Source organism: Eremomyces bilateralis (assembly GCF_010015585.1).
Source record: "Eremomyces bilateralis CBS 781.70 unplaced genomic scaffold P152scaffold_9, whole genome shotgun sequence".
NCBI lineage: Eukaryota > Fungi > Ascomycota > Dothideomycetes > Eremomycetales > Eremomycetaceae > Eremomyces > Eremomyces bilateralis.
In genome coordinates, this window is record NW_022985075.1 from 716,300 (window position 1) to 733,658 (window position 17,359).

The window sequence follows — 17,359 nt, forward strand, 5'->3', positions numbered from 1 at the left end:
CTGACACTTGCATTTTCAAGACATCCTCCCTACCACCCTTGATCGATCCTCGCGCGAACATGGCCACCGCATCTCCATATCAGCATCAGGGCATCCCTCCGCCTCCTCACGCCCACTACCAACGCCCTCAGTACCAACAACCCCTTCCCGGCCCGCACCAGCTTTACGGCATGAACCATCCCGAGTATCCTGCGGGTTATTCCACCGCATCTCAGACGGCTCCTCGACAGAGGACCGCAATTGCATGCAAGTACTGTCGTCGCAGGAAGGTTCGTCATTTCCTCTCCCGCTGTTGCCAGCCAATGCTAACAGAGTCCCCCCGGTAGATCCGCTGTTCTGGTTTTGACACCTCGGAGGACGGCAAATGCACCAACTGCACGAGGTTCAACCAGGAATGCGTCTTTATGCCTGTTTCCAACACCAATACGCAAGCGTTTGTGCCGGTGCATGCCGCCTACGGTCGGGGCCCGCCTCCACCGTATCAACAACTGTACGGACCTCTAGGAAATCCGCTGCCTCCGCAGCAGGACTCGTTCGGGCGCCCTGCACCACCCCCGGCGGGAGCGTACGTGCAAAGCCCGACCTCGCCGTATCCTCAACAAGCGCAGGCGTACCAGCCGCCTCCTCAAGGATACGACGACCGCAGCAATGGTAGGAAGAGACCAATTGACGAGCCGCACACCCCCACCCTCCCCCCGCCCAATCCTGGCGCGACAGCGCAAATCCCCCGGAACGGGGCCCCCAGTGCTACTCCTCGCGACTTTGAATACACGTATCCCGATCCAACAGCCCTTGGCGCTAACTCTACCGGCTCTCCAGCTTCCACCTCGACCATCCCCTATCACACTCCTCCCGCCCCGCAGCAGCCCTACTACGCCGCGTCCGCTGCAGCGCCCGGCGCGCACCCCTCCCCTCCCACCGCGTATCCGCCGCACGACCCCCCGCGCGCATCCGCCTCGCCGCACTCGCAGGCATCCCCCGCCATGGGTCCGTCCACCCCCGGCTCCGCCACCTATCCGTACCACGGAGGAGCCGCGACAGATCCATCGCTGCGACCCTATGCGGGGCGCCCCGCCGATGGACGAACGCCGCCACCCCCGCCGACTGCGCCGCATGGCCCACCCAGTCAGTCGGGCGCAAATGGTCAGCGTGCTGGCATGAGCATCAGTAGTATCGTTTCCGATGGGGCGGGCTCTGGTGAGCGGAGCAACGCGGACCGGGACATGCTGAGCCGCCTTTCGCGGCCGTAAGTTGTCCGGTGGTGCTGTTGTCTGGTGGGGATCGTGGAGGTCCTTTGAAGACGGGATTGTTTCATCGATGGTGCGTGAGCAGGCTCGCCCATATCGTTCGGCCAGCGGTGAACGGCCGGGGTATGCGCTATGCATAGATCCATGAATGGTTCCCGTTTCGCTCGGAAAAGGAATCCAGTCAGTCGTGGTTTTCTCCTCGGGTGTTTCTTATTGTTTCGGTTTCGGTATAAATGGGAAGAGGCTATCTGCAGCGTGTTTGTTTTTGCATCTGGGGTGCCCAACGGAGGTTCTCGTCTGTCTTTCTCGCACGCTGTCCGCGGTTTCCCGGCAATGGTTTCGTTGCTCTGTTGCATTTCATCTCCTCACCTCGGTCGCCTCTCCTCCGGTCGAAGCCTTTGACCTTTGCGGATCATTTGTTCTATTGGTGGAGGGGTCGCCGTTCATAGCTAGAGTGTCGGGCAACCCGCTCCATACGGAAGGACCTGCCGTCGCCGTCTCCGTTTCGCGTTTCCCGGCGTTTTCTTCCTCGGTCGGTCTCAAACGATGGCACGTTTTTTTTCCCCAAAAGACGAAATTGATTTCCTAGATCGAGATATAGCTGCAAAGCTCCCATCATTTCTTTTTTCGCGGTATGCAATGGCTTGGTTCTGCTTGGTTCTACTTTGCGCATGTTCGATGATGGCATGGGAGAGGCTAATCTGATATGGGCTGGATGGCGGTGGTCTTGTCGATTGTAGTGTTTGCGTGGCGGATGGGGTTTGGGGGATGGAGGGAGGCATTATTATCATCGAGCGTGAGGCATGCAAATCTGTCTGGGATGGTGATGGTCCAACGGATGGTGAAAACAGGCGCATGGAGGGTAGAAATCCCGCTGTACGTTAAACATTTTTTGCCTCTTATCATCAACTGAGTGGGTCATTTCGGTGAAATATAAGGACGTGTCCAATGCTGGCCCAGCATGTTCTGACGTCGAATCGTGACTATAATATACGGACTAGGAGGGAGGCAGGTGGAGTGGTGAAATGATAGTTATCTTGTCCTGCCACCATGGATGAAAGGCACATTATATCCTCCTCTAACACCGGAAAGGTACCATAATTTACCTACCGACGTAACCATCAAGAGGTCCATGGTAGGCAGGCCGTTTCACTGAAGCTCATCAATGATATTGACCACCCTGGGGATAAGCAGAAATCATCATTGAACCCTTCTAGTTGAACACTCATTGCGCCGTTCTATAATAACATAGCAATAACGTAAATGAACATAGCCAATTATCAATTCGTACATTGTCGCCACTACTATCAAAAAGTGTTTCGCTTATTACTTTGGCCGAGTAAATCAGCTCAATGTCTCAACGGAGTTAGGCATGACGAGGTCCAAGGTCAGCACTCTTCATTGTGCGCATACATTCATGCACCTCTAATACCCTCAATTACATACCCAGGCGGGAATATCTCGACAGTCTCATAACAAGGCATTAAGACTAAAAGTCTCTAGAAACAAAGTTGATCTCCGTCACCATGTCAGATTTCCGTGTATGGGCAAAGACGTCGCTTTCGCGGCTACTGCCGTTAGACGACGATTCTCTTCATCAAATCTTGGAATACTCAGAGTCGCTACCATCGGATCAAGCTGCCGAGCACCTCAAAAACCTGCTAGGCGACTCCCCACAAGCATTCGAATTCATTTCGTCATTCAACGTCCGGCGCCCGAAAGGAAAATCGACACCGGGGTCTAGCAAGCCGAATGCTACGGCGTCGTCGTCAGCTCTGGAAGCACCGCGAGGGAAACCGAGAAAGAAACGCGGAGGCGCGCAGTTCAATAAGCTCCCGGCGGTCAGGCGCCTAGAAAATCATGGAAATGTCACGGGCGGGTACGTCAAGAAGGGCGAAGGAGACTACATGGCGTTCAATCGAGCGCCCGGTGGGAACTCCGCCGGCTTGTCGGATGCGCTTTCACTGAACGAATCGCCCTCGGGACCATCGACGAAGGCCTCAACGAGAGAGGCATCTCCCGCAGCCCGCTCGAATGTGGGATCCCCAAGGCCAGGGAAACTGCCGCCGTCTGCAGCGGGGCCGCTGGTCTCCGACGCACTCTCTCGGACGTCATCCCCAGGGCCATCTTCTCGACCAAAATCCCATCCAAAACCCCCTGCGGCCCAGACTCTCCATATCACCGGCGGGACGCCGATGCAAGGAGCCAGCACCCTGTTATCAGACCTCGACTCCGCCATCCGCTCCCTCGAGAACCAAACCAACCCCACCCTCTCATCCGCCCCGGACGCCGCTCGAAAGTGCTCATGCCAGGCCCGACGTCATCCCCTCCTCGCCGCAGCGCCTAACTGCCTCGCGTGCGGCAAGATCATCTGCGCGAAAGAAGGGCTGGGACCCTGCACGTCTTGCGGCACGCCGCTGCTCGGCCCTGTGGACGTTCAGGAAATGCTGAGGGCGCTGAAGGAGGAGCGCGGGAAGGCGCGGATGGACGCGAACAACGCTGCTGCCCGCCACCGTCCGGCCGTCGCGAGGGGCGGCAGAGGTGGGTATGCGGGGCTGTCGCAGCCGGGGCTCCTCGGGGCGAGCTCTGCGCCGTCTTCCACGGTGCAGTCAAGGACCGCCTCACCGTATAGTTCCGACCGCGACACGCGGAGCGCCGAGGAACCCGAGATGGACGCGGCGTTGGCGACCGCGACCAAGCATCGCGATAACCTCCTAAAGTTCCAGGCAGAGAACGCCCGCCGGACGCGCGTTCACGACGAGGCAGCGGACTTCGACATGCCGGCGATGACGCGCACGAACGTGTGGGCCAGTCCGGCGGAGCGCGCGAAGGAGCTGAGACGACAGCAGGGCGTGTTGCGGAAGATGGAGGCGCGGGCACGGCCGGAGTATGAGAGGAGGAGAGTGGTGGAGCTGGATGTGGGGAAGGGTGGGAAGGTCATTCGGAGGGTGCGGGTCTTGGATGAACCGGTGGTCGCACCCGAGGAGAGTGAAGAGGAGGTGGAGGGGGATATTGAAGACATCGCTGAGCAGGAGAATCAATCCCATATGCGTGGTGACAATCCCCTGAGGGGGAAGTTGGTCAAACCGGTCGCGAAAGTTTCTGGATCAGCGGCGAAAGGGAAGGCTCACGAGAAAGAATCGAGCTGGAGGCGGGTGCAGGATGATTTTTTGGACGAGTCGGACTGATGGTGGGATTCAACTAGAGCACATAGATCACGCCGAGAGGCGAGGGGATATGGTTTCAAAAATATTGGAAGGCTAGATTTCGTCCGCACCTTGACTGTGCACAGATCGTAGCTATCTTAGAGTCGTTAAATCTACACCCTCATCACCATCATCAACCAGTGCCATATGTTCTCTATTAGATCCCAATGCCCCAATATCAACAGGGCCTATCCACCATACCGCCCAAGCGGGATAGCAAACACATGCACGAGAAATGGTGCGGTGAGCTTCATCCTTCGAGATAGAGGGTCCAACATCGATTACCTCGAGCAAACAGTTCCTCCAACGCGCCTTAGTACCAGCTTCGTGCTCTATGCGAGTGAAAAGTTCATGACCGGGCCTCCCCAGTTGTAGTCCTAGATGCAACCGCGCGCAAGAAACACGACGAGAAATGCGAAAAGACAACGGGAGCGAAGCGCCTGGGTAGTAACGATTGACCAAATCGCAAAAACGTTGTGGAGCCCACTCCTGCCCGTATGATATCCGTGTAGTGACCACGACCGAACAGGAACCCATGTAGGAGTCTACACGATGCACACAGGACAAATCAGGGCTCCCTGGAACCGGTGGGTTCTAAACAAATCCAAAAAGGGCCGCAAAAGCAAATAGAAACCCAGGGATATCAATGAAGAGAAGCGGAAGGAGGGGATGCAAAATGTTCGATGAACATCCCAAACCCCCCGATTAAACACGACGCCAATGGGAGACGGAGCGCCTGCCTCCTCCGTCGATGCAAGGGATGTGCAACAATCCCATGGATATATTTTATGGAGGGGTATCACTGGAGAGAAGACCGTGGGCGCATCCGGAAATATCGAATGCGCCCAAAGGCTGTGGACAGAGCGCCAGCCTCCTCGGTCACAGCCAGAGTTGATAAGATAGACGGTGGTAAATCGTATTCGGGGGGTAGAGCCGAGACAGATACGTCTCCTAATCGATGGCAATCGCGGGCGTCGACGTGAAGGTAGCGGCAAATGAAGGTATCGGCTGATATGACGGGAGTATGCGGGAGTATGAAGCCGGAGCGCTCTCCCTCTTGCAAAAATCGACGTGATTGAGACAAGGGGATCGGTTGTTCGAGGAATATAGGAGTCTCGCATAGCCCATGCTGCAAGCTCCCATGCTGCAAATTTCCCGTTCTGCAAGGAGTCGTCTGGAACGATTCGATGCTTCTACAAGCTCATCGTCAACCATTCCCATTCCTGTGGCCCAGCCGGCGCTCCAACCAGCGGCGTTTGCGTGATATTCGCCATATTGACCGTCATCGGCGGCTGCGACACCATTCCATGCGATTGGGCGATGCTGTGATCCCGTCTCCGACCCTGAGCGATAGCCGCGTGTGGGTGTTGCGTGAGGCCACCCGGTGCCCTACCGGCGGTGTCGTCCGCCGATTCCATGTCGATGTCTTGGGAGCCGACTTTGCTGTGCCGGCGGGATCGTTTGGGGCCCATGTTGAGGCCGCGCAAGGGAACCGCGCCAGCACCCGCCTGCTGCGGCTTTGGTGGTCCAGGGGCAATGGGTACGACGCCGGGCTTTGCGCTGTTGGCGGCCGCGGTCGCTCCCATCGCGGTAGAGTTTGCTGATGTACTGGTGAGAGGGCCACCAGTGCCAGATTTGGGGGACTCGGACTCGTTCGCGGCTCGTGGGGTAGCGGCGGGGGTTTGGACAATGGAGTTCTTACGGGAGGATTTCTTCGACGACCGGGTGGATGCGGATCCCACCGCTGGCATCGTATTGTTGCTACCCCGATTTCGTTTCTTGATGACATCCGTCTTGAGCGAAAGCGGACGCACAACGCCGTGTAATTTCAAGAACAGACCACAAGCGTTGCAAAGCGGGTGCCCTTCTGGGTTCCGACGCCACAATGGAGTCGTTTGGGTATAGCAATTCGTGCAGGTCGTTGGCGGGCCACTTTGGTCTCCGGGTTTACTTCCTCCTGGCGAGCCTGGCCGCGACGGAGCCGCAGAACTGAAGCCGGACTCGGGTGGTGATGAGGGAGAAGATTGCGGACGCTGATGGATATGCTGAAGGTGACCAGCCAACGCTGCGGCGTTGGGCGTGGAGGAGGTGCGGGGGATCTTCTGCTGACGGCGCGGATCGTTGCTTCGATTCCGCATATCACTCACAGACACTGCCGACCCTTGGGAGCGTCCCATATTGGATCCTCCAGCGGTCCATTCTTGCGGAGACGGCATCATCTCGGTCGGTCCTATGGTGACCGATTTTCGCGGAGGCCCCGCCGGGTAACGCGCCGGAGTGGGATTGAATTGGTTGGTCAGATTAGTTTCCCATTGCAGTCCGGCGTTGAGCTCCATGCTAGGGTCATCCATAATATAGTCATGGGGGATTGCGAGCGTGCGGTCCGCGAAAGCGTCTCCTGATTCTTCGTCGTTCTCTTCATCGTCGCCGCCAAAGGTGAAAAGCTCCGCATTTCGAGGCGGATGTTGCGGCAATACGCGCTGATTCGCAAAATCGTGGTGGAACACCTGGTTCGGCTCGACGTGGGCAGAGCCTGGGAACGAATGCGCCTGAAAGTTCGACATGGACGAAGATGCGCTCATCGCACTAAACATGTTTTCGCTTTGCGGATCGAACATGTACGGTGCCGGCACGGGATTGGAAAGGTTGGACGGACGATACTGCCCGAATCCACTAGCCATACGTCCCGTGCGGATGTCCATACCGTTGCGGTCAAAATACATATGTTCCCCGTCGGCGAGAGGCTGTGGTGTCGATGCGGCAGAAGGATAGGTGGATCCTGGCGGAGAATAATAGTCGGCGGAATTCAAGGATGATCCCATGGCGGTTTGGTTATAGACATTGAAAGGGGCGTTGGTGGCCGGAGAACCCACGGGCGAGAAGGCGAAGTGTTGTTGAATCGGGCCCGCTGAATTCATGATAGGGTCATGGTCGAGTCCAAAGGATGTATGGATGTCGAAAGGAACCTGGGAAATTTGCCTTTCCAAGGAATTGATTGCCAAGCCGTGCGGCTGCTGCTGGTCAAGGGAATAGTCGCCCATGGCAGCTTCCGAGTTGGCTTCGTCGGGGATCATGACGTTATGAACAGGGAACACCTGCGGTGAGCTTTCCGCCGGTCGTTTTCGAGGCTGCTGAATGTTAGAACTCAAGTTCACAGTGGCATGTTTACTTCCGGCGATACGAACCCTACGTTCATCGATGCTGGTCTTGCGGACGTGGCGATGGACATAGCCAAACTCCTCGTCCTTCCGGACGTTCGGCGGTAACGCAGGAGCAGAAGCATGAGCTAGATGGAAATCGGTATCTTGAAGTTGTTGCTGCCTTCTGATGGGGATGGCGGAAGCGATCGAGTGCGAGGACGCTTGCGCAGCTTTGCCCTCTGAACCAGGTGATGGTGGCAGTCCTGCAGGTGACCCAACCGAAGAGGAAATGATAAAGTCGTCCAAGTTCATGGGCTCAGCCTGAGGGACATGCTGGTCGGATGCCTTCCGCAATTGAGCAATCCCGCTGGGCGCGCTGGTTACGCTCAGTTTAGCTGTGGGTTTGCCGGAGCCGGCTGCAGTGGAGGGTGTGGTCCCGTTGCGAGCGAGCCTAATGAGGGAGTTAATCATGGTTATGGAAGAATGGAGCAGCCATGTACACACCCTTGGCGTTCCAATTCCATCTTCTTGAGGTTCATGGACATCATCCGCCAGGTTAGATTCTCCATGCGTTCGGAATTCGGCAGTTGCGCCTTGGTCCGACTGTAGAGCTTCCATATTTGCGTATACAATGGATCTTTCCGCTGCATATCTTCCGGACTGCTCATGTCGGCGCCTCCGGCGTCATCTTTCCATGTGGGGAAAATCGATTGGGAGAGCATTCCCTGCCGAACGGTGGTGTCGGTGGATGAGAAATCCAGATTGGAGTCTAGCGTGCCGGTGGAGGTGAGAGATTGGGCGTTCGAGGATGACGACGATGAGGTCTTCGCGTGGTCGGGAAGGAAATGTACGCGCCTTGGAGATGATGAAGGAAGAGAGTCGGATTCGAGAGGGAAGCCTCCAATGCCGGATTGCTGGAGCGAGTGATGGGACAGGTGATTGTCGGCAAAGAGGTTGTTGGTCTGTGAGACAGAGCGCTCTCCCCCACGCTCCCCATATTGCGCCCCAGACATCGTTGCCGAAGGAGATGTTGCGCAAGTCCCCGGAGTTGCGGGTGCGAATGCTGAGACGTGCAGGACGGGAAACGCAGTGATGCTGAACGCACGTCGGCACGCAGACGGGAAAGGCGTTTCTTTTTCTGTTCCTTTGCGTACTCTACCGCTTGACAGCGAGCTCCAGGCCGACGAGGAGGGATGGTGGGAGATGGAAATGGAGAGGGACAACGGGCAGCCGGATGATAATAGTGGAGGGTAGGGGAATCCGGGAGTCAACCTGGTCGCAAGCGCGGCCAGTAGGAGGCGATCGGGACCAAATGGAAGAACGAGGTTGGCCTGAAAGCCGTATAATTTGCCCTTGGGTAGAACGCTAGCGACGCCGATGAGGCTGCAGGTGCGTGGGTCCCCTGGTACTCCGGTCTCTGGTCTCTGAGCTCGAGCCTTTGGGCTCTGGTGGTCAAGGTTTGATGGAGACGTTCACGTTGGAGAGGAGGATTAATAAATAGTGAGGGTCGACAATGGGAACTGGGAACGGAAACAGGAAGAAGTGAAGGGGTGGGGTTGAGCGACGGGCGACGCCCACAAGCAGCACTAAAGACCGACGCCAGGGTTCCGCTACTCTAATGGTGTTGCGCGCAGCTTAGTATTCTCACTATTCTCCCGAAATATTATGATGGACTGGATGTCCTGGTGGTTTTGAGTGGGAGAGAGTGGGATGAGGCGTCCGGGTTGAGGAGCGAAGCTGGGGGTGGTTGTGAGATGAACTGAAGATGGTGGTGGGCTGGTGGCAATAATCCCCGCTTAGTTCCAGTCTGCTAATATTATTCAATCCACGAATCGTCATCAGGTTCTTTTTTAGCTCTTTGGTCTTGTCACTCTGGAGAGTCTTTGGATAGTAGAGAAGTAGGAAGAGTTTGATATTCAAGATGGGATTCTGAAGTACAGAATAATAATATGGTCTTGAAGTATGAATATTACCGTACCGACACCAGGTATTACGGTAAGGTTCTGGATACTTGGACTTGAATTATGCATTCTGCATTACTAGTAGCAAGATCCTTTTTCATGATTCATCTTCAAAGTAACGAAGGATCGGGACTTCAGGAGCCTCTCCTAACACAATCCTAAGTTCTCCGACTCCTCCGCCGATCCCTCTGCGTTCTTCATCTCGTCCCTCGAACCTCATTCCCCAAGTCTCACGGACAGATCCTCAGATCCTCACCAACCCTCAGCCACCGAGCACTAACGCAACGTTAGCGTTCAACACAACTCTAGAAGATGCACCAAACTGGTGGAACACTGGTAGCCTGGTACGTACTTGGTAGGGACTCGAAATGCGCTTAGAAGTTCGAACCCTCGCCGCCGTCTCTCCACTACCGATGAATTATGTCCGATGTGATTCGTTCGTCGCTTCGCTGCAGACATGGCATGCAAGTATGCGACCCGTCTGGCGTCCTCATCTACATGTTTGTATTCTCGTTGGAACCGGACATGATCTCCTGAGTTCGGACTGCGCCCATACGCCGGCCGAAATCCGAACCCTCTTATAGTTTACACGTAGCCCTATTCCATACATACCAACGAGTTGAGACAGCGAGCGCCAATCGAGTGGAAGAGAGCTTTATTAATCCGGTAAATATTTGACCGGTATGAGTATGACGCCTCCCGGTATCATGAATGAGTGATGGATACCGGGGTGGACTACATGTGGGAGGGGATCCCTGGCCGTGAATTTACTGCCCTGGTGGCGGTGAATATATGCATATTTCACCAAGGATGCCTTCGAAAGTTGACCTTCGTTTCGAATATACCGGCACTCGGTGTCTATAGGAATCGAAGCCGTTGTTAACCTTGGCTTGAGCCGGTATACTGAATTCATGCGACCAGAAAGCCACCGGGACTATTCCATCCCGAGAACCCCAAGTCCAAGGCTAAGGGAGGTCGAATGGAGCCTCAATAGCTTCCGAACCGCCCGGTGGCAACAATAACACCATGTTTTGCAGTTTGCCATTGTAGCTTAGATCTTGATATGACATGATTACATCATTCTGGGAGAATCATCAGCGGGGCACCTCTTCACGTGCCAAACCTGAAGTGAACCGACCGTTGTGGAATTACGATTGTCCAGAACACTCCACTAGGGGAGTGTGCATCAGAATGAACAGATGTTTTATATTCGGTTCCTCCATGCAAGTTCCGATCCGAATATATGTACTGTACATGTAAACAGTATTCCGTAATGAGTACTTAGGACCCACCTTTTTCCTATCCAAAGCTGCCGTCATCCTATCGAATTCAATGAAACATCTTCGGCCCGACCGATCTAGTTAAGGACCGGGAAGCCCCATCGAGGCTGCACGCCGTCTTCGGTGGTTGACGACTTACGACTTACGAGTCATATCTCACATGGGATGGTCTTAGACTCTGGAGAGTCGAGCACTAGAGGCGCTCTCAAATTGGTGCGATCCAACGAACCACACTGTCCCAAACTCAACCACCGCCTCCCGCCCCGGTTTCACCCGAATTGACCTGTTTTCGTGCAAATATCGGAGCTAATCTATCCCAACTTTCCGTTCGCTGGGTGTAGATTTGGCTAGTTACGGCTTTAATTTAACTTAGAGAGATGCATCTCGGGGATATTGGAATTTGCGTGCGGACTGGCTCGGATGGTTTCGGTGATTCGGTCCTCAAGTCCCAACGCTTGAAGTCCGAATTTCCTCACTCGGTCAGTCCTCACCAAGTCACCAGCCACCCCTGGTCAATCCTACATCACGGAACGAAGATGAAACCAAGACTCACAAGGAAAGTATTTACGATTATGGCAGCCGAACGTCCGTCAAGGAGAGGTCCATATATTGGCGCCATGGGCCCAACCGCCAAAGGTTCCACCGTCCAGTTCGAACGAAGTCAATGATGAATGAACATACCTAAACCTTTGGGCTTTCATGGATGCGGAACGGTCGCATTTTGGTTTCGTTACCTGTACGCCGGAATATTTGACTCCAGCTAGACAATTCTCCGGCCATACCTAACTTATCATAGTGGGGTTGGCGGTTCGTGCAGGCATCGGTGTATTAGAACCGATGCCGAGTCGAGCACCGGTCGTGATGGACCAGGGAGTCCTCAGTGGTACAAACTACAATGCGACCAGTCGCTACCGTAGATTCACATCAGACTTTACGCTCTTTGCCCGGCTTCAAGAGCATCGGCGGTCGCAATGATGATGGGAGGAAGATGATCATTCATAGCAGTTTTGTCGCCAGCTTGCCGACCAACATGACCAGCGTCCAGTATCTTCAACATCTGGTAAGTGGTAACCGTGCCGGATCGTTCGGGTTTGAGGAGCTTCAAACCTTCGAGAACAACAGCAGAAGCTATTCCGAGTTTCAATATTCAAACACTTCTTGCGATTCCAGTGCCCCGTCAAGGACCCCACGCCGCACAGGCCAGTAGTCGCGTGCCGAATAGGATGCCCTGACAGGATACCTAACCACTTCGGGTATCCTTGGTGTCGTGCAATCTGTAATCTGACAATTTCGCCGCCGTCATAGAATTCCAGGACTGAGGCTCGGAAGCGATGGCGGTGGGGACTGGCCTGGGGCTTCGATGGAGATCAGAAGCCGGGGATAGGGAGTTAGGGACGGACAATCAGACGGACACAGTCGACTGACGGCGTGGCGGCGTGATAGTGAGCTGCAATCTGCTGCTGCTGGAGGTTCGAACTTCAAAATTCCAAAGTTTCAAAATGAGGAGTCGATGAGTTGGCTGTCTCGAGTCTCGACTCTCGTGGGCTGCAAGCCTGGAACAGGATGATCGATAAGGACGCGGAAGTGGAGGGCAGCAAAATAGTGGGTGCGTTCAAGGATCAGGGATGATGGCAGGGATGGGATCGGGGACAAGGTCAAGGATATCATTGCCTTGCTGGCTCTTGGCAGCAGGTGCGACTGGCCGGTGGATCCTGGAGCTTCTGCGGTTCGGTAGTTCAGCGGTTGAGCCTTGGGGTTGGGATTGGGCGGTTTGCCCTTTGGGAAAGCGTGCCGCGTGCCGCGTGGGGGGCCTTCGGCACGGACTTGCTTGCATCTTGCGCACTGGGCACTCTGATAACCCCCTGGAATGGGAATAGACGTACCCCCACATTCCCCGTCCTGCTTCCACCGCCCATGTGCCTTTTTCGGAGTCGGTCCAATTATCCAATGGGCAATGATGCTGACCTGGGAGTTTGGACTGCGAATCTCGACCATCTCCTTCAATCTCTCACCGTTCAACTCCGTTGTCCACGTCGCAATTTAGGATTCGGGGGGCTCGCATGTGCTGGGCTGCTGGTCGTTTCGATTGTCCCTCCGTGGCGCCGGAAGGGGAGCGAATCCGCGTTTCATGTCTCATGTCTTCCGTTTTCGCAACTTGCTCTTCTTCGGCAGCGTTTCGAAAAGAGTGAGCCCCTGTGGGTGATCGATGGCGGTCGGAATCCTCCGTCAAACCTGAAGCAACGTCATCAACGATAGGGCAGATTTGGGGTTGTAGACCTCCATGCTTTTCATCTCGACTTCGTAGTTCGTACTTCGGTCCGAGATCTTTGGGGGTTGGATCAATACCTCCGAGCCTGGAGGAATCGACAATGGATGAAGAGGACCTTTTTGCGGCGGATCTAATATGAGGGGGAATCAAGATAGCCCACGTCTGGTTCGAGGCTGGCTCATGATGTTATGCAGACAGCCATCCATTTCATACGACCTATCAAGTGGAATGCTCCTAGACAGCCTGGCATGAATGTACACACGTGATAAACTTGAACGTGGAGGCGCGAATTGAAGTCTCCTTGACCGATTGAACGATAGAATTGAATCGAAGCTTGCGGCTCTCAATAATACAGATAGGAAAAGAGCAGGACAGAGAGCAGTTTATATGCTCCAGGAATCCAAGTCAACGGGGCTGAAACCCGAGTTAAAAAAAATCTCTTCTCGTTGGTTCCAGGACCAGATAAGTTATCGCGGGTGCCTGTCGAATGTCACACAGCAACATCCCTATCCTACCAATGAGCCCACGCGTTGGGCGATGGGAAACTCGCTCTGACCACTCCGAAGTCCACGCAGTCCTGAGCTGAAGACCTTTCGTGCTCAGGTGCGCTGGATATTAGGACGACATCCTGTCGGTCTCAGACACTTTCGCCGCTTTGTTATCCTCTTGAGTCGACTGACGTTCAATATTTGCCGAAATTCCCATTGCGGAACCAGACGCCTTATCTGTAGCAAGTAGTTACATACAATCGTCCCGGGAACCATGATGGTGTGCTCTGAACCTGGTGGCAATCCTCAAAGTTCTGCGTCCAGATCGCGGAGAACCCTTGTAGTATCACGATAAGATGCGGAGCTTAGGATAAGCTTGCATCACCTTTGGCTGGGTGGGCCTTTTGATACTGTTTAGTCGCTTGGTACCTGAATCCTGAGGGACCCTGGATCTCATTGAAACATAGTCGAGCTAAACCCAACCATATCCTACTCTTCTTATTTTCGTTCCTCGTTATCCAGATTCCCGTTGCAAGATCCCGGCCTCATCTCGTTCCCTGGCCAGAGGTAATGCTCAGAGCTGCGGTGCATGTGTTCAAGGCGCGGCTTGTGATCGCAGTATTATCTCCCGCTTCTGATCCTATTATCGGGAAGAACGAGCAATGCCCGCTCTATATCGTGGAGTATTCGTAGGGTGACCGCGGACTTGGAACTTCCAATGGATACAAAGGACTTCGACTTGCAAGTCCAAGTCCCAAGTGACATATCCTCTCAATCGCCGTGTCTCTGGGACTCGTTCTGTGAAGACTGCGCAGCATTGTTGGAGTCACTCATAGTCTCCTCACCCAACACTTTACTAGCGGCCATAAACCTATTGGACAGATATTAGCTAGGGGACTTGACGGACTGATGATGGATCTCAGAACTCACATCGCACCCGAATAGGCGCCCAACCCACGCATGCTCTCCGCTTGAATCGAGGTCATGCGAAGCAGGTTTTCCAGATCCGACATATGTGCCGTCAGTTGGGCGAGTTGCGAGTGGAGGTGGGATAGCTGTCGTGGTTTTTGCGAGGGAATGGTGCTCAATCGCGACGCTACTCCAGTCGAAGTGCTTCGTGGTGGTGGTTGTGACATGGTCGACGATTGGTGAGGATCAGATTTCGTTGGGCGGGCAGTTGCGCTATGAGGGGGAGTGTGTGAAGTATTGATGAGAGCTGAAACGCGCAACTCTAGTGAATAGTCGAATTAACTAACTTAGACTGATGGTAAGTTAATCTGACCTGGATGTAAACACTGATGCTCGGCGGGATGGTGGTTCATCTAATTTCTGACTAAGCCGAATGTTGGACGTCACCGAACCTCGTATCAAAACTTTCTCCCAATTTGACGAGAGCAACGGCCACCCTAGATGGTTGCTTTGCCATTAGAACGAGCATCTAGAGATGCAGCCACTCATTCTGAAGACTCGCCCGGTACCGTCACTCGACCTGCTCAAATATCTGAGAAAGTTGAACGGTGCCCGCCGCTCCGTCTCCTCTCAGCATGTCGGGATAAAGGTGGCAACCGGCGAACTCTCTCGACTCCGACCTCTACGATCCCAAATTGGCTCCAGGAATCCCTTCTCAAGACTCCAGCTTTCCAGTCGAAATAGATTATGCGGCGTGTCTGTGACAAGGCAATGTCTCGGGATCGCGCGGCCGGAAGGGATTCGACCCTTCACCTCCTACGTCCGAAACGCCTTCTTCGGACCGTGGACCTCCAAGAAGCGGAAGAACTACGAACAGCTTGAGCCCAATGATCTGCCGATTTCGAGCTTCATCGACGATACCTCCTATCCTTCCCGAGTCACCAAAGCCTCCAACGACCTCAAGTTGCGATGTACCGAGTTCGATGAGAACGGGAACGTCACGCTCGTCAACGGGGAATATAAAAAAACAGAGCTGATCGCCAAGGTAAGGGTTTCAGAGCCGTATTCTGACATCGGGGCTCTAACTTTATGGCCAGTATTCCCTCCTACCGCGAGACTTGCGGAAGATTGACTCCTCAATGCTACCGCACATCCTCATCCGACCGAGCGCGATTCTTCTAAATCTTCTCCACCTGCGAGTCTTGATCAAGCACAACCGGGTGCTCATCTTCGATGCGTACGGGAGCACGGACTCCTACACACAATCCGTGTTCATGTACGATCTGGAGGGAAAGTTGCGCGCCGCATCCGCGGACGCGAAACAGGCCGGTAGCCTACCATACGAGTTTCGAGCCTTGGAGGCGGTGTTAATCAGCGTCACCGGCGGTCTGGAGAGCGAGTTCGAAGGAGTCCGTGAGCCGGTTGTGAGGGTATTGCGCGAGCTGGAAGAGGACATCGATCGCGACAAGCTTCGGTACCTCCTGATATATTCCAAAAAGCTTGGGACCTTTGAACAGAGGGCTCGACTGGTGCGCGACGCTCTCGACGAACTGTTGGATGCGGATGATGACCTTGCTGCCATGTATCTGACCGCCAAAGCTCAAGGGGAACTCCGAAATGAAAACGACCATACAGAGGTGGAGATGTTGCTGGAGTCGTATCACAAAGTCACGGACGAGATTGTACAGGCGGCGGAGAATCTCGTCTCCAATATCCGAAACACCGAGGAGATGTACGTCTTCCGTATGTTCTTTACTTTCAACGCTAACCGTCTACCCAGTGTCAAAGCCATCCTGGATGCTAATCGCAACTCTCTCATGGTTCTAGACATCAAGTTCACCATCTGTACATTAGGCATTGCTGCCGGCACCTTTGTCGCCGCACTCTACGGCATGAACTTGACCAACTTCCTCGAGGAATCGGTCCTCGGGTTCGGCGGCGTATCCGTCGTATGCGGCCTCTTCACAGCCTTCGCCGTTATGTGGGGCCTTAAGGTCCTGCGCCGCGTGCAACGACTCCGGATGTCCGGAAGCCCTGGAATGGACACTTTCCGGGCGTTGGCTCGACCGCTTCACAGCAATAAGTCCTGCCAGCCCGAAAGGCCGAACTGGATGGATGAAAAGATCCGACGGCAGAACGCGCGAGCGCAGCTACACGGGTACCACGCGCAATTGCATGGGAAACAAGCGAGCCCACCTTCCGGCCCAAACAAGGGCGATGCGATCAAACGACGGGCGAAGCTTGAGGGTCAGTCCAAGGGAGCGGAGCATCCGGATGATCCGACAGGGGGGATCGGTGCTGACTCGGTGCTAGCGAAGCCGTGATGAAATGTTCTCTACTCTGCTCTCTCATGATTTCCATGTCCTTTCAAGTTTTTTGGCATAGCGAGGCGCTGATGGGCATCTGTTCAATATGTAGGCCTGGTGTCTGTCTGGCTTCACACTTTCCTCTCTAGCCCTGGTTGTCACAATACCCAACTTGTATTTTCCGAAACACTCAGCGTCGATGTACTAGACAATAGAGAGAAATTAGATCGAAATGTAATATATCATATTCTGTATGACTGTTGACTCCCACAACCATTCCCTTGTTACGACAATCAAACATGATAATATAGAATTCATTACCACGGTCAAAATGCCAATAACATTGTCCCTGGATTGCACCAAAAAATCAGATAAAAGAGCAGGTCATAAGCAATTTATATTCATACCAATGTTCGTTCGATCCCGTTAAGGGGCAAGACATGTTTTTCGACAAGGTGCTCTTCATGCTGTGGATTCCACCTTCGGCTGCGAGCGAACACCACACTGCATCACCGACCCTCTTCATATCGCCAACATCTGTAGAATATCGAAA

At 54.3% G+C, this 17,359-nt stretch overlaps 7 protein-coding genes across 7 annotated transcripts; 4 read left to right on the top strand and 3 right to left on the bottom strand.

The window, feature by feature from the left end:
- Positions 1 to 141: 141 nt before the first annotated feature.
- P152DRAFT_346637 (uncharacterized protein) lies at positions 142 to 1,585 on the bottom strand. The gene is made up of 2 exons (XM_033675376.1): positions 397 to 1,585; positions 142 to 269 (listed from the first exon to the last, which is right to left on the bottom strand). The coding sequence occupies exon 1, from the start codon at positions 1,383 to 1,385 to the stop codon at positions 501 to 503; it is 885 nt and encodes a 294-aa protein (XP_033534328.1). The 5' UTR covers positions 1,386 to 1,585; the 3' UTR covers positions 142 to 269; positions 397 to 500.
- On the top strand, positions 146 to 430 carry P152DRAFT_458514 (uncharacterized protein). Its single transcript, XM_033679483.1, has one exon. The coding sequence runs from the start codon at positions 171 to 173 to the stop codon at positions 324 to 326; it is 156 nt and encodes a 51-aa protein (XP_033534329.1). The 5' UTR covers positions 146 to 170; the 3' UTR covers positions 327 to 430.
- A 1,188-nt stretch (positions 1,586 to 2,773) lies between the features above and the next one.
- P152DRAFT_396763 (zf-C2HC5-domain-containing protein) lies at positions 2,774 to 4,435 on the top strand (the record flags this gene model as incomplete). Its single annotated transcript, XM_033676375.1, has 2 exons — positions 2,774 to 3,769; positions 3,857 to 4,435. The coding sequence occupies 2 exons, from the start codon at positions 2,774 to 2,776 to the stop codon at positions 4,433 to 4,435; spliced, it is 1,575 nt and encodes a 524-aa protein (XP_033534330.1).
- Positions 4,436 to 5,646: 1,211 nt separating this feature from the next.
- P152DRAFT_396970 (uncharacterized protein) lies at positions 5,647 to 8,606 on the bottom strand (the record flags this gene model as incomplete). The annotated part of the gene is made up of 3 exons (XM_033676388.1): positions 5,647 to 7,581; positions 7,639 to 8,044; positions 8,098 to 8,606. The coding sequence occupies 3 exons, from the start codon at positions 8,604 to 8,606 to the stop codon at positions 5,647 to 5,649; spliced, it is 2,850 nt and encodes a 949-aa protein (XP_033534331.1).
- A 3,009-nt stretch (positions 8,607 to 11,615) lies between these two features.
- P152DRAFT_347200 (uncharacterized protein) lies at positions 11,616 to 12,208 on the top strand. The gene has a single exon (XM_033675379.1). It carries the CDS (start codon positions 11,730 to 11,732, stop codon positions 12,039 to 12,041), a length of 312 nt encoding a protein of 103 aa, XP_033534332.1. The 5' UTR covers positions 11,616 to 11,729; the 3' UTR covers positions 12,042 to 12,208.
- Positions 12,209 to 14,362: 2,154 nt separating this feature from the next.
- On the bottom strand, positions 14,363 to 14,727 carry P152DRAFT_397096 (uncharacterized protein; the record flags this gene model as incomplete). The annotated part of the gene is made up of 2 exons (XM_033676395.1): positions 14,363 to 14,462; positions 14,522 to 14,727. The coding sequence occupies 2 exons, from the start codon at positions 14,725 to 14,727 to the stop codon at positions 14,363 to 14,365; spliced, it is 306 nt and encodes a 101-aa protein (XP_033534333.1).
- Positions 14,728 to 15,377: 650 nt separating this feature from the next.
- P152DRAFT_370739 (Mg2+ transporter protein) lies at positions 15,378 to 16,542 on the top strand (the record flags this gene model as incomplete). The annotated part of the gene is made up of 3 exons (XM_033675509.1): positions 15,378 to 15,545; positions 15,598 to 16,232; positions 16,281 to 16,542. Coding segments are annotated over 3 exons (1,065 nt in total), but the record flags the coding sequence as incomplete, so codon positions are not given.
- Positions 16,543 to 17,359: the final 817 nt, after the last annotated feature.

Excerpts from the sequence above, each read along its gene's own strand:
- P152DRAFT_347200 (XM_033675379.1), top strand. The coding sequence starts at position 11,730 with ATGCGACCAGTCGCTACCGTAGATTCACATCAGACTTTACGCTCTTTG.
- P152DRAFT_346637 (XM_033675376.1), bottom strand. The coding sequence starts at position 1,385 with ATGCATAGCGCATACCCCGGCCGTTCACCGCTGGCCGAACGATATGGG.
- P152DRAFT_458514 (XM_033679483.1), top strand. The coding sequence starts at position 171 with ATGAACCATCCCGAGTATCCTGCGGGTTATTCCACCGCATCTCAGACG.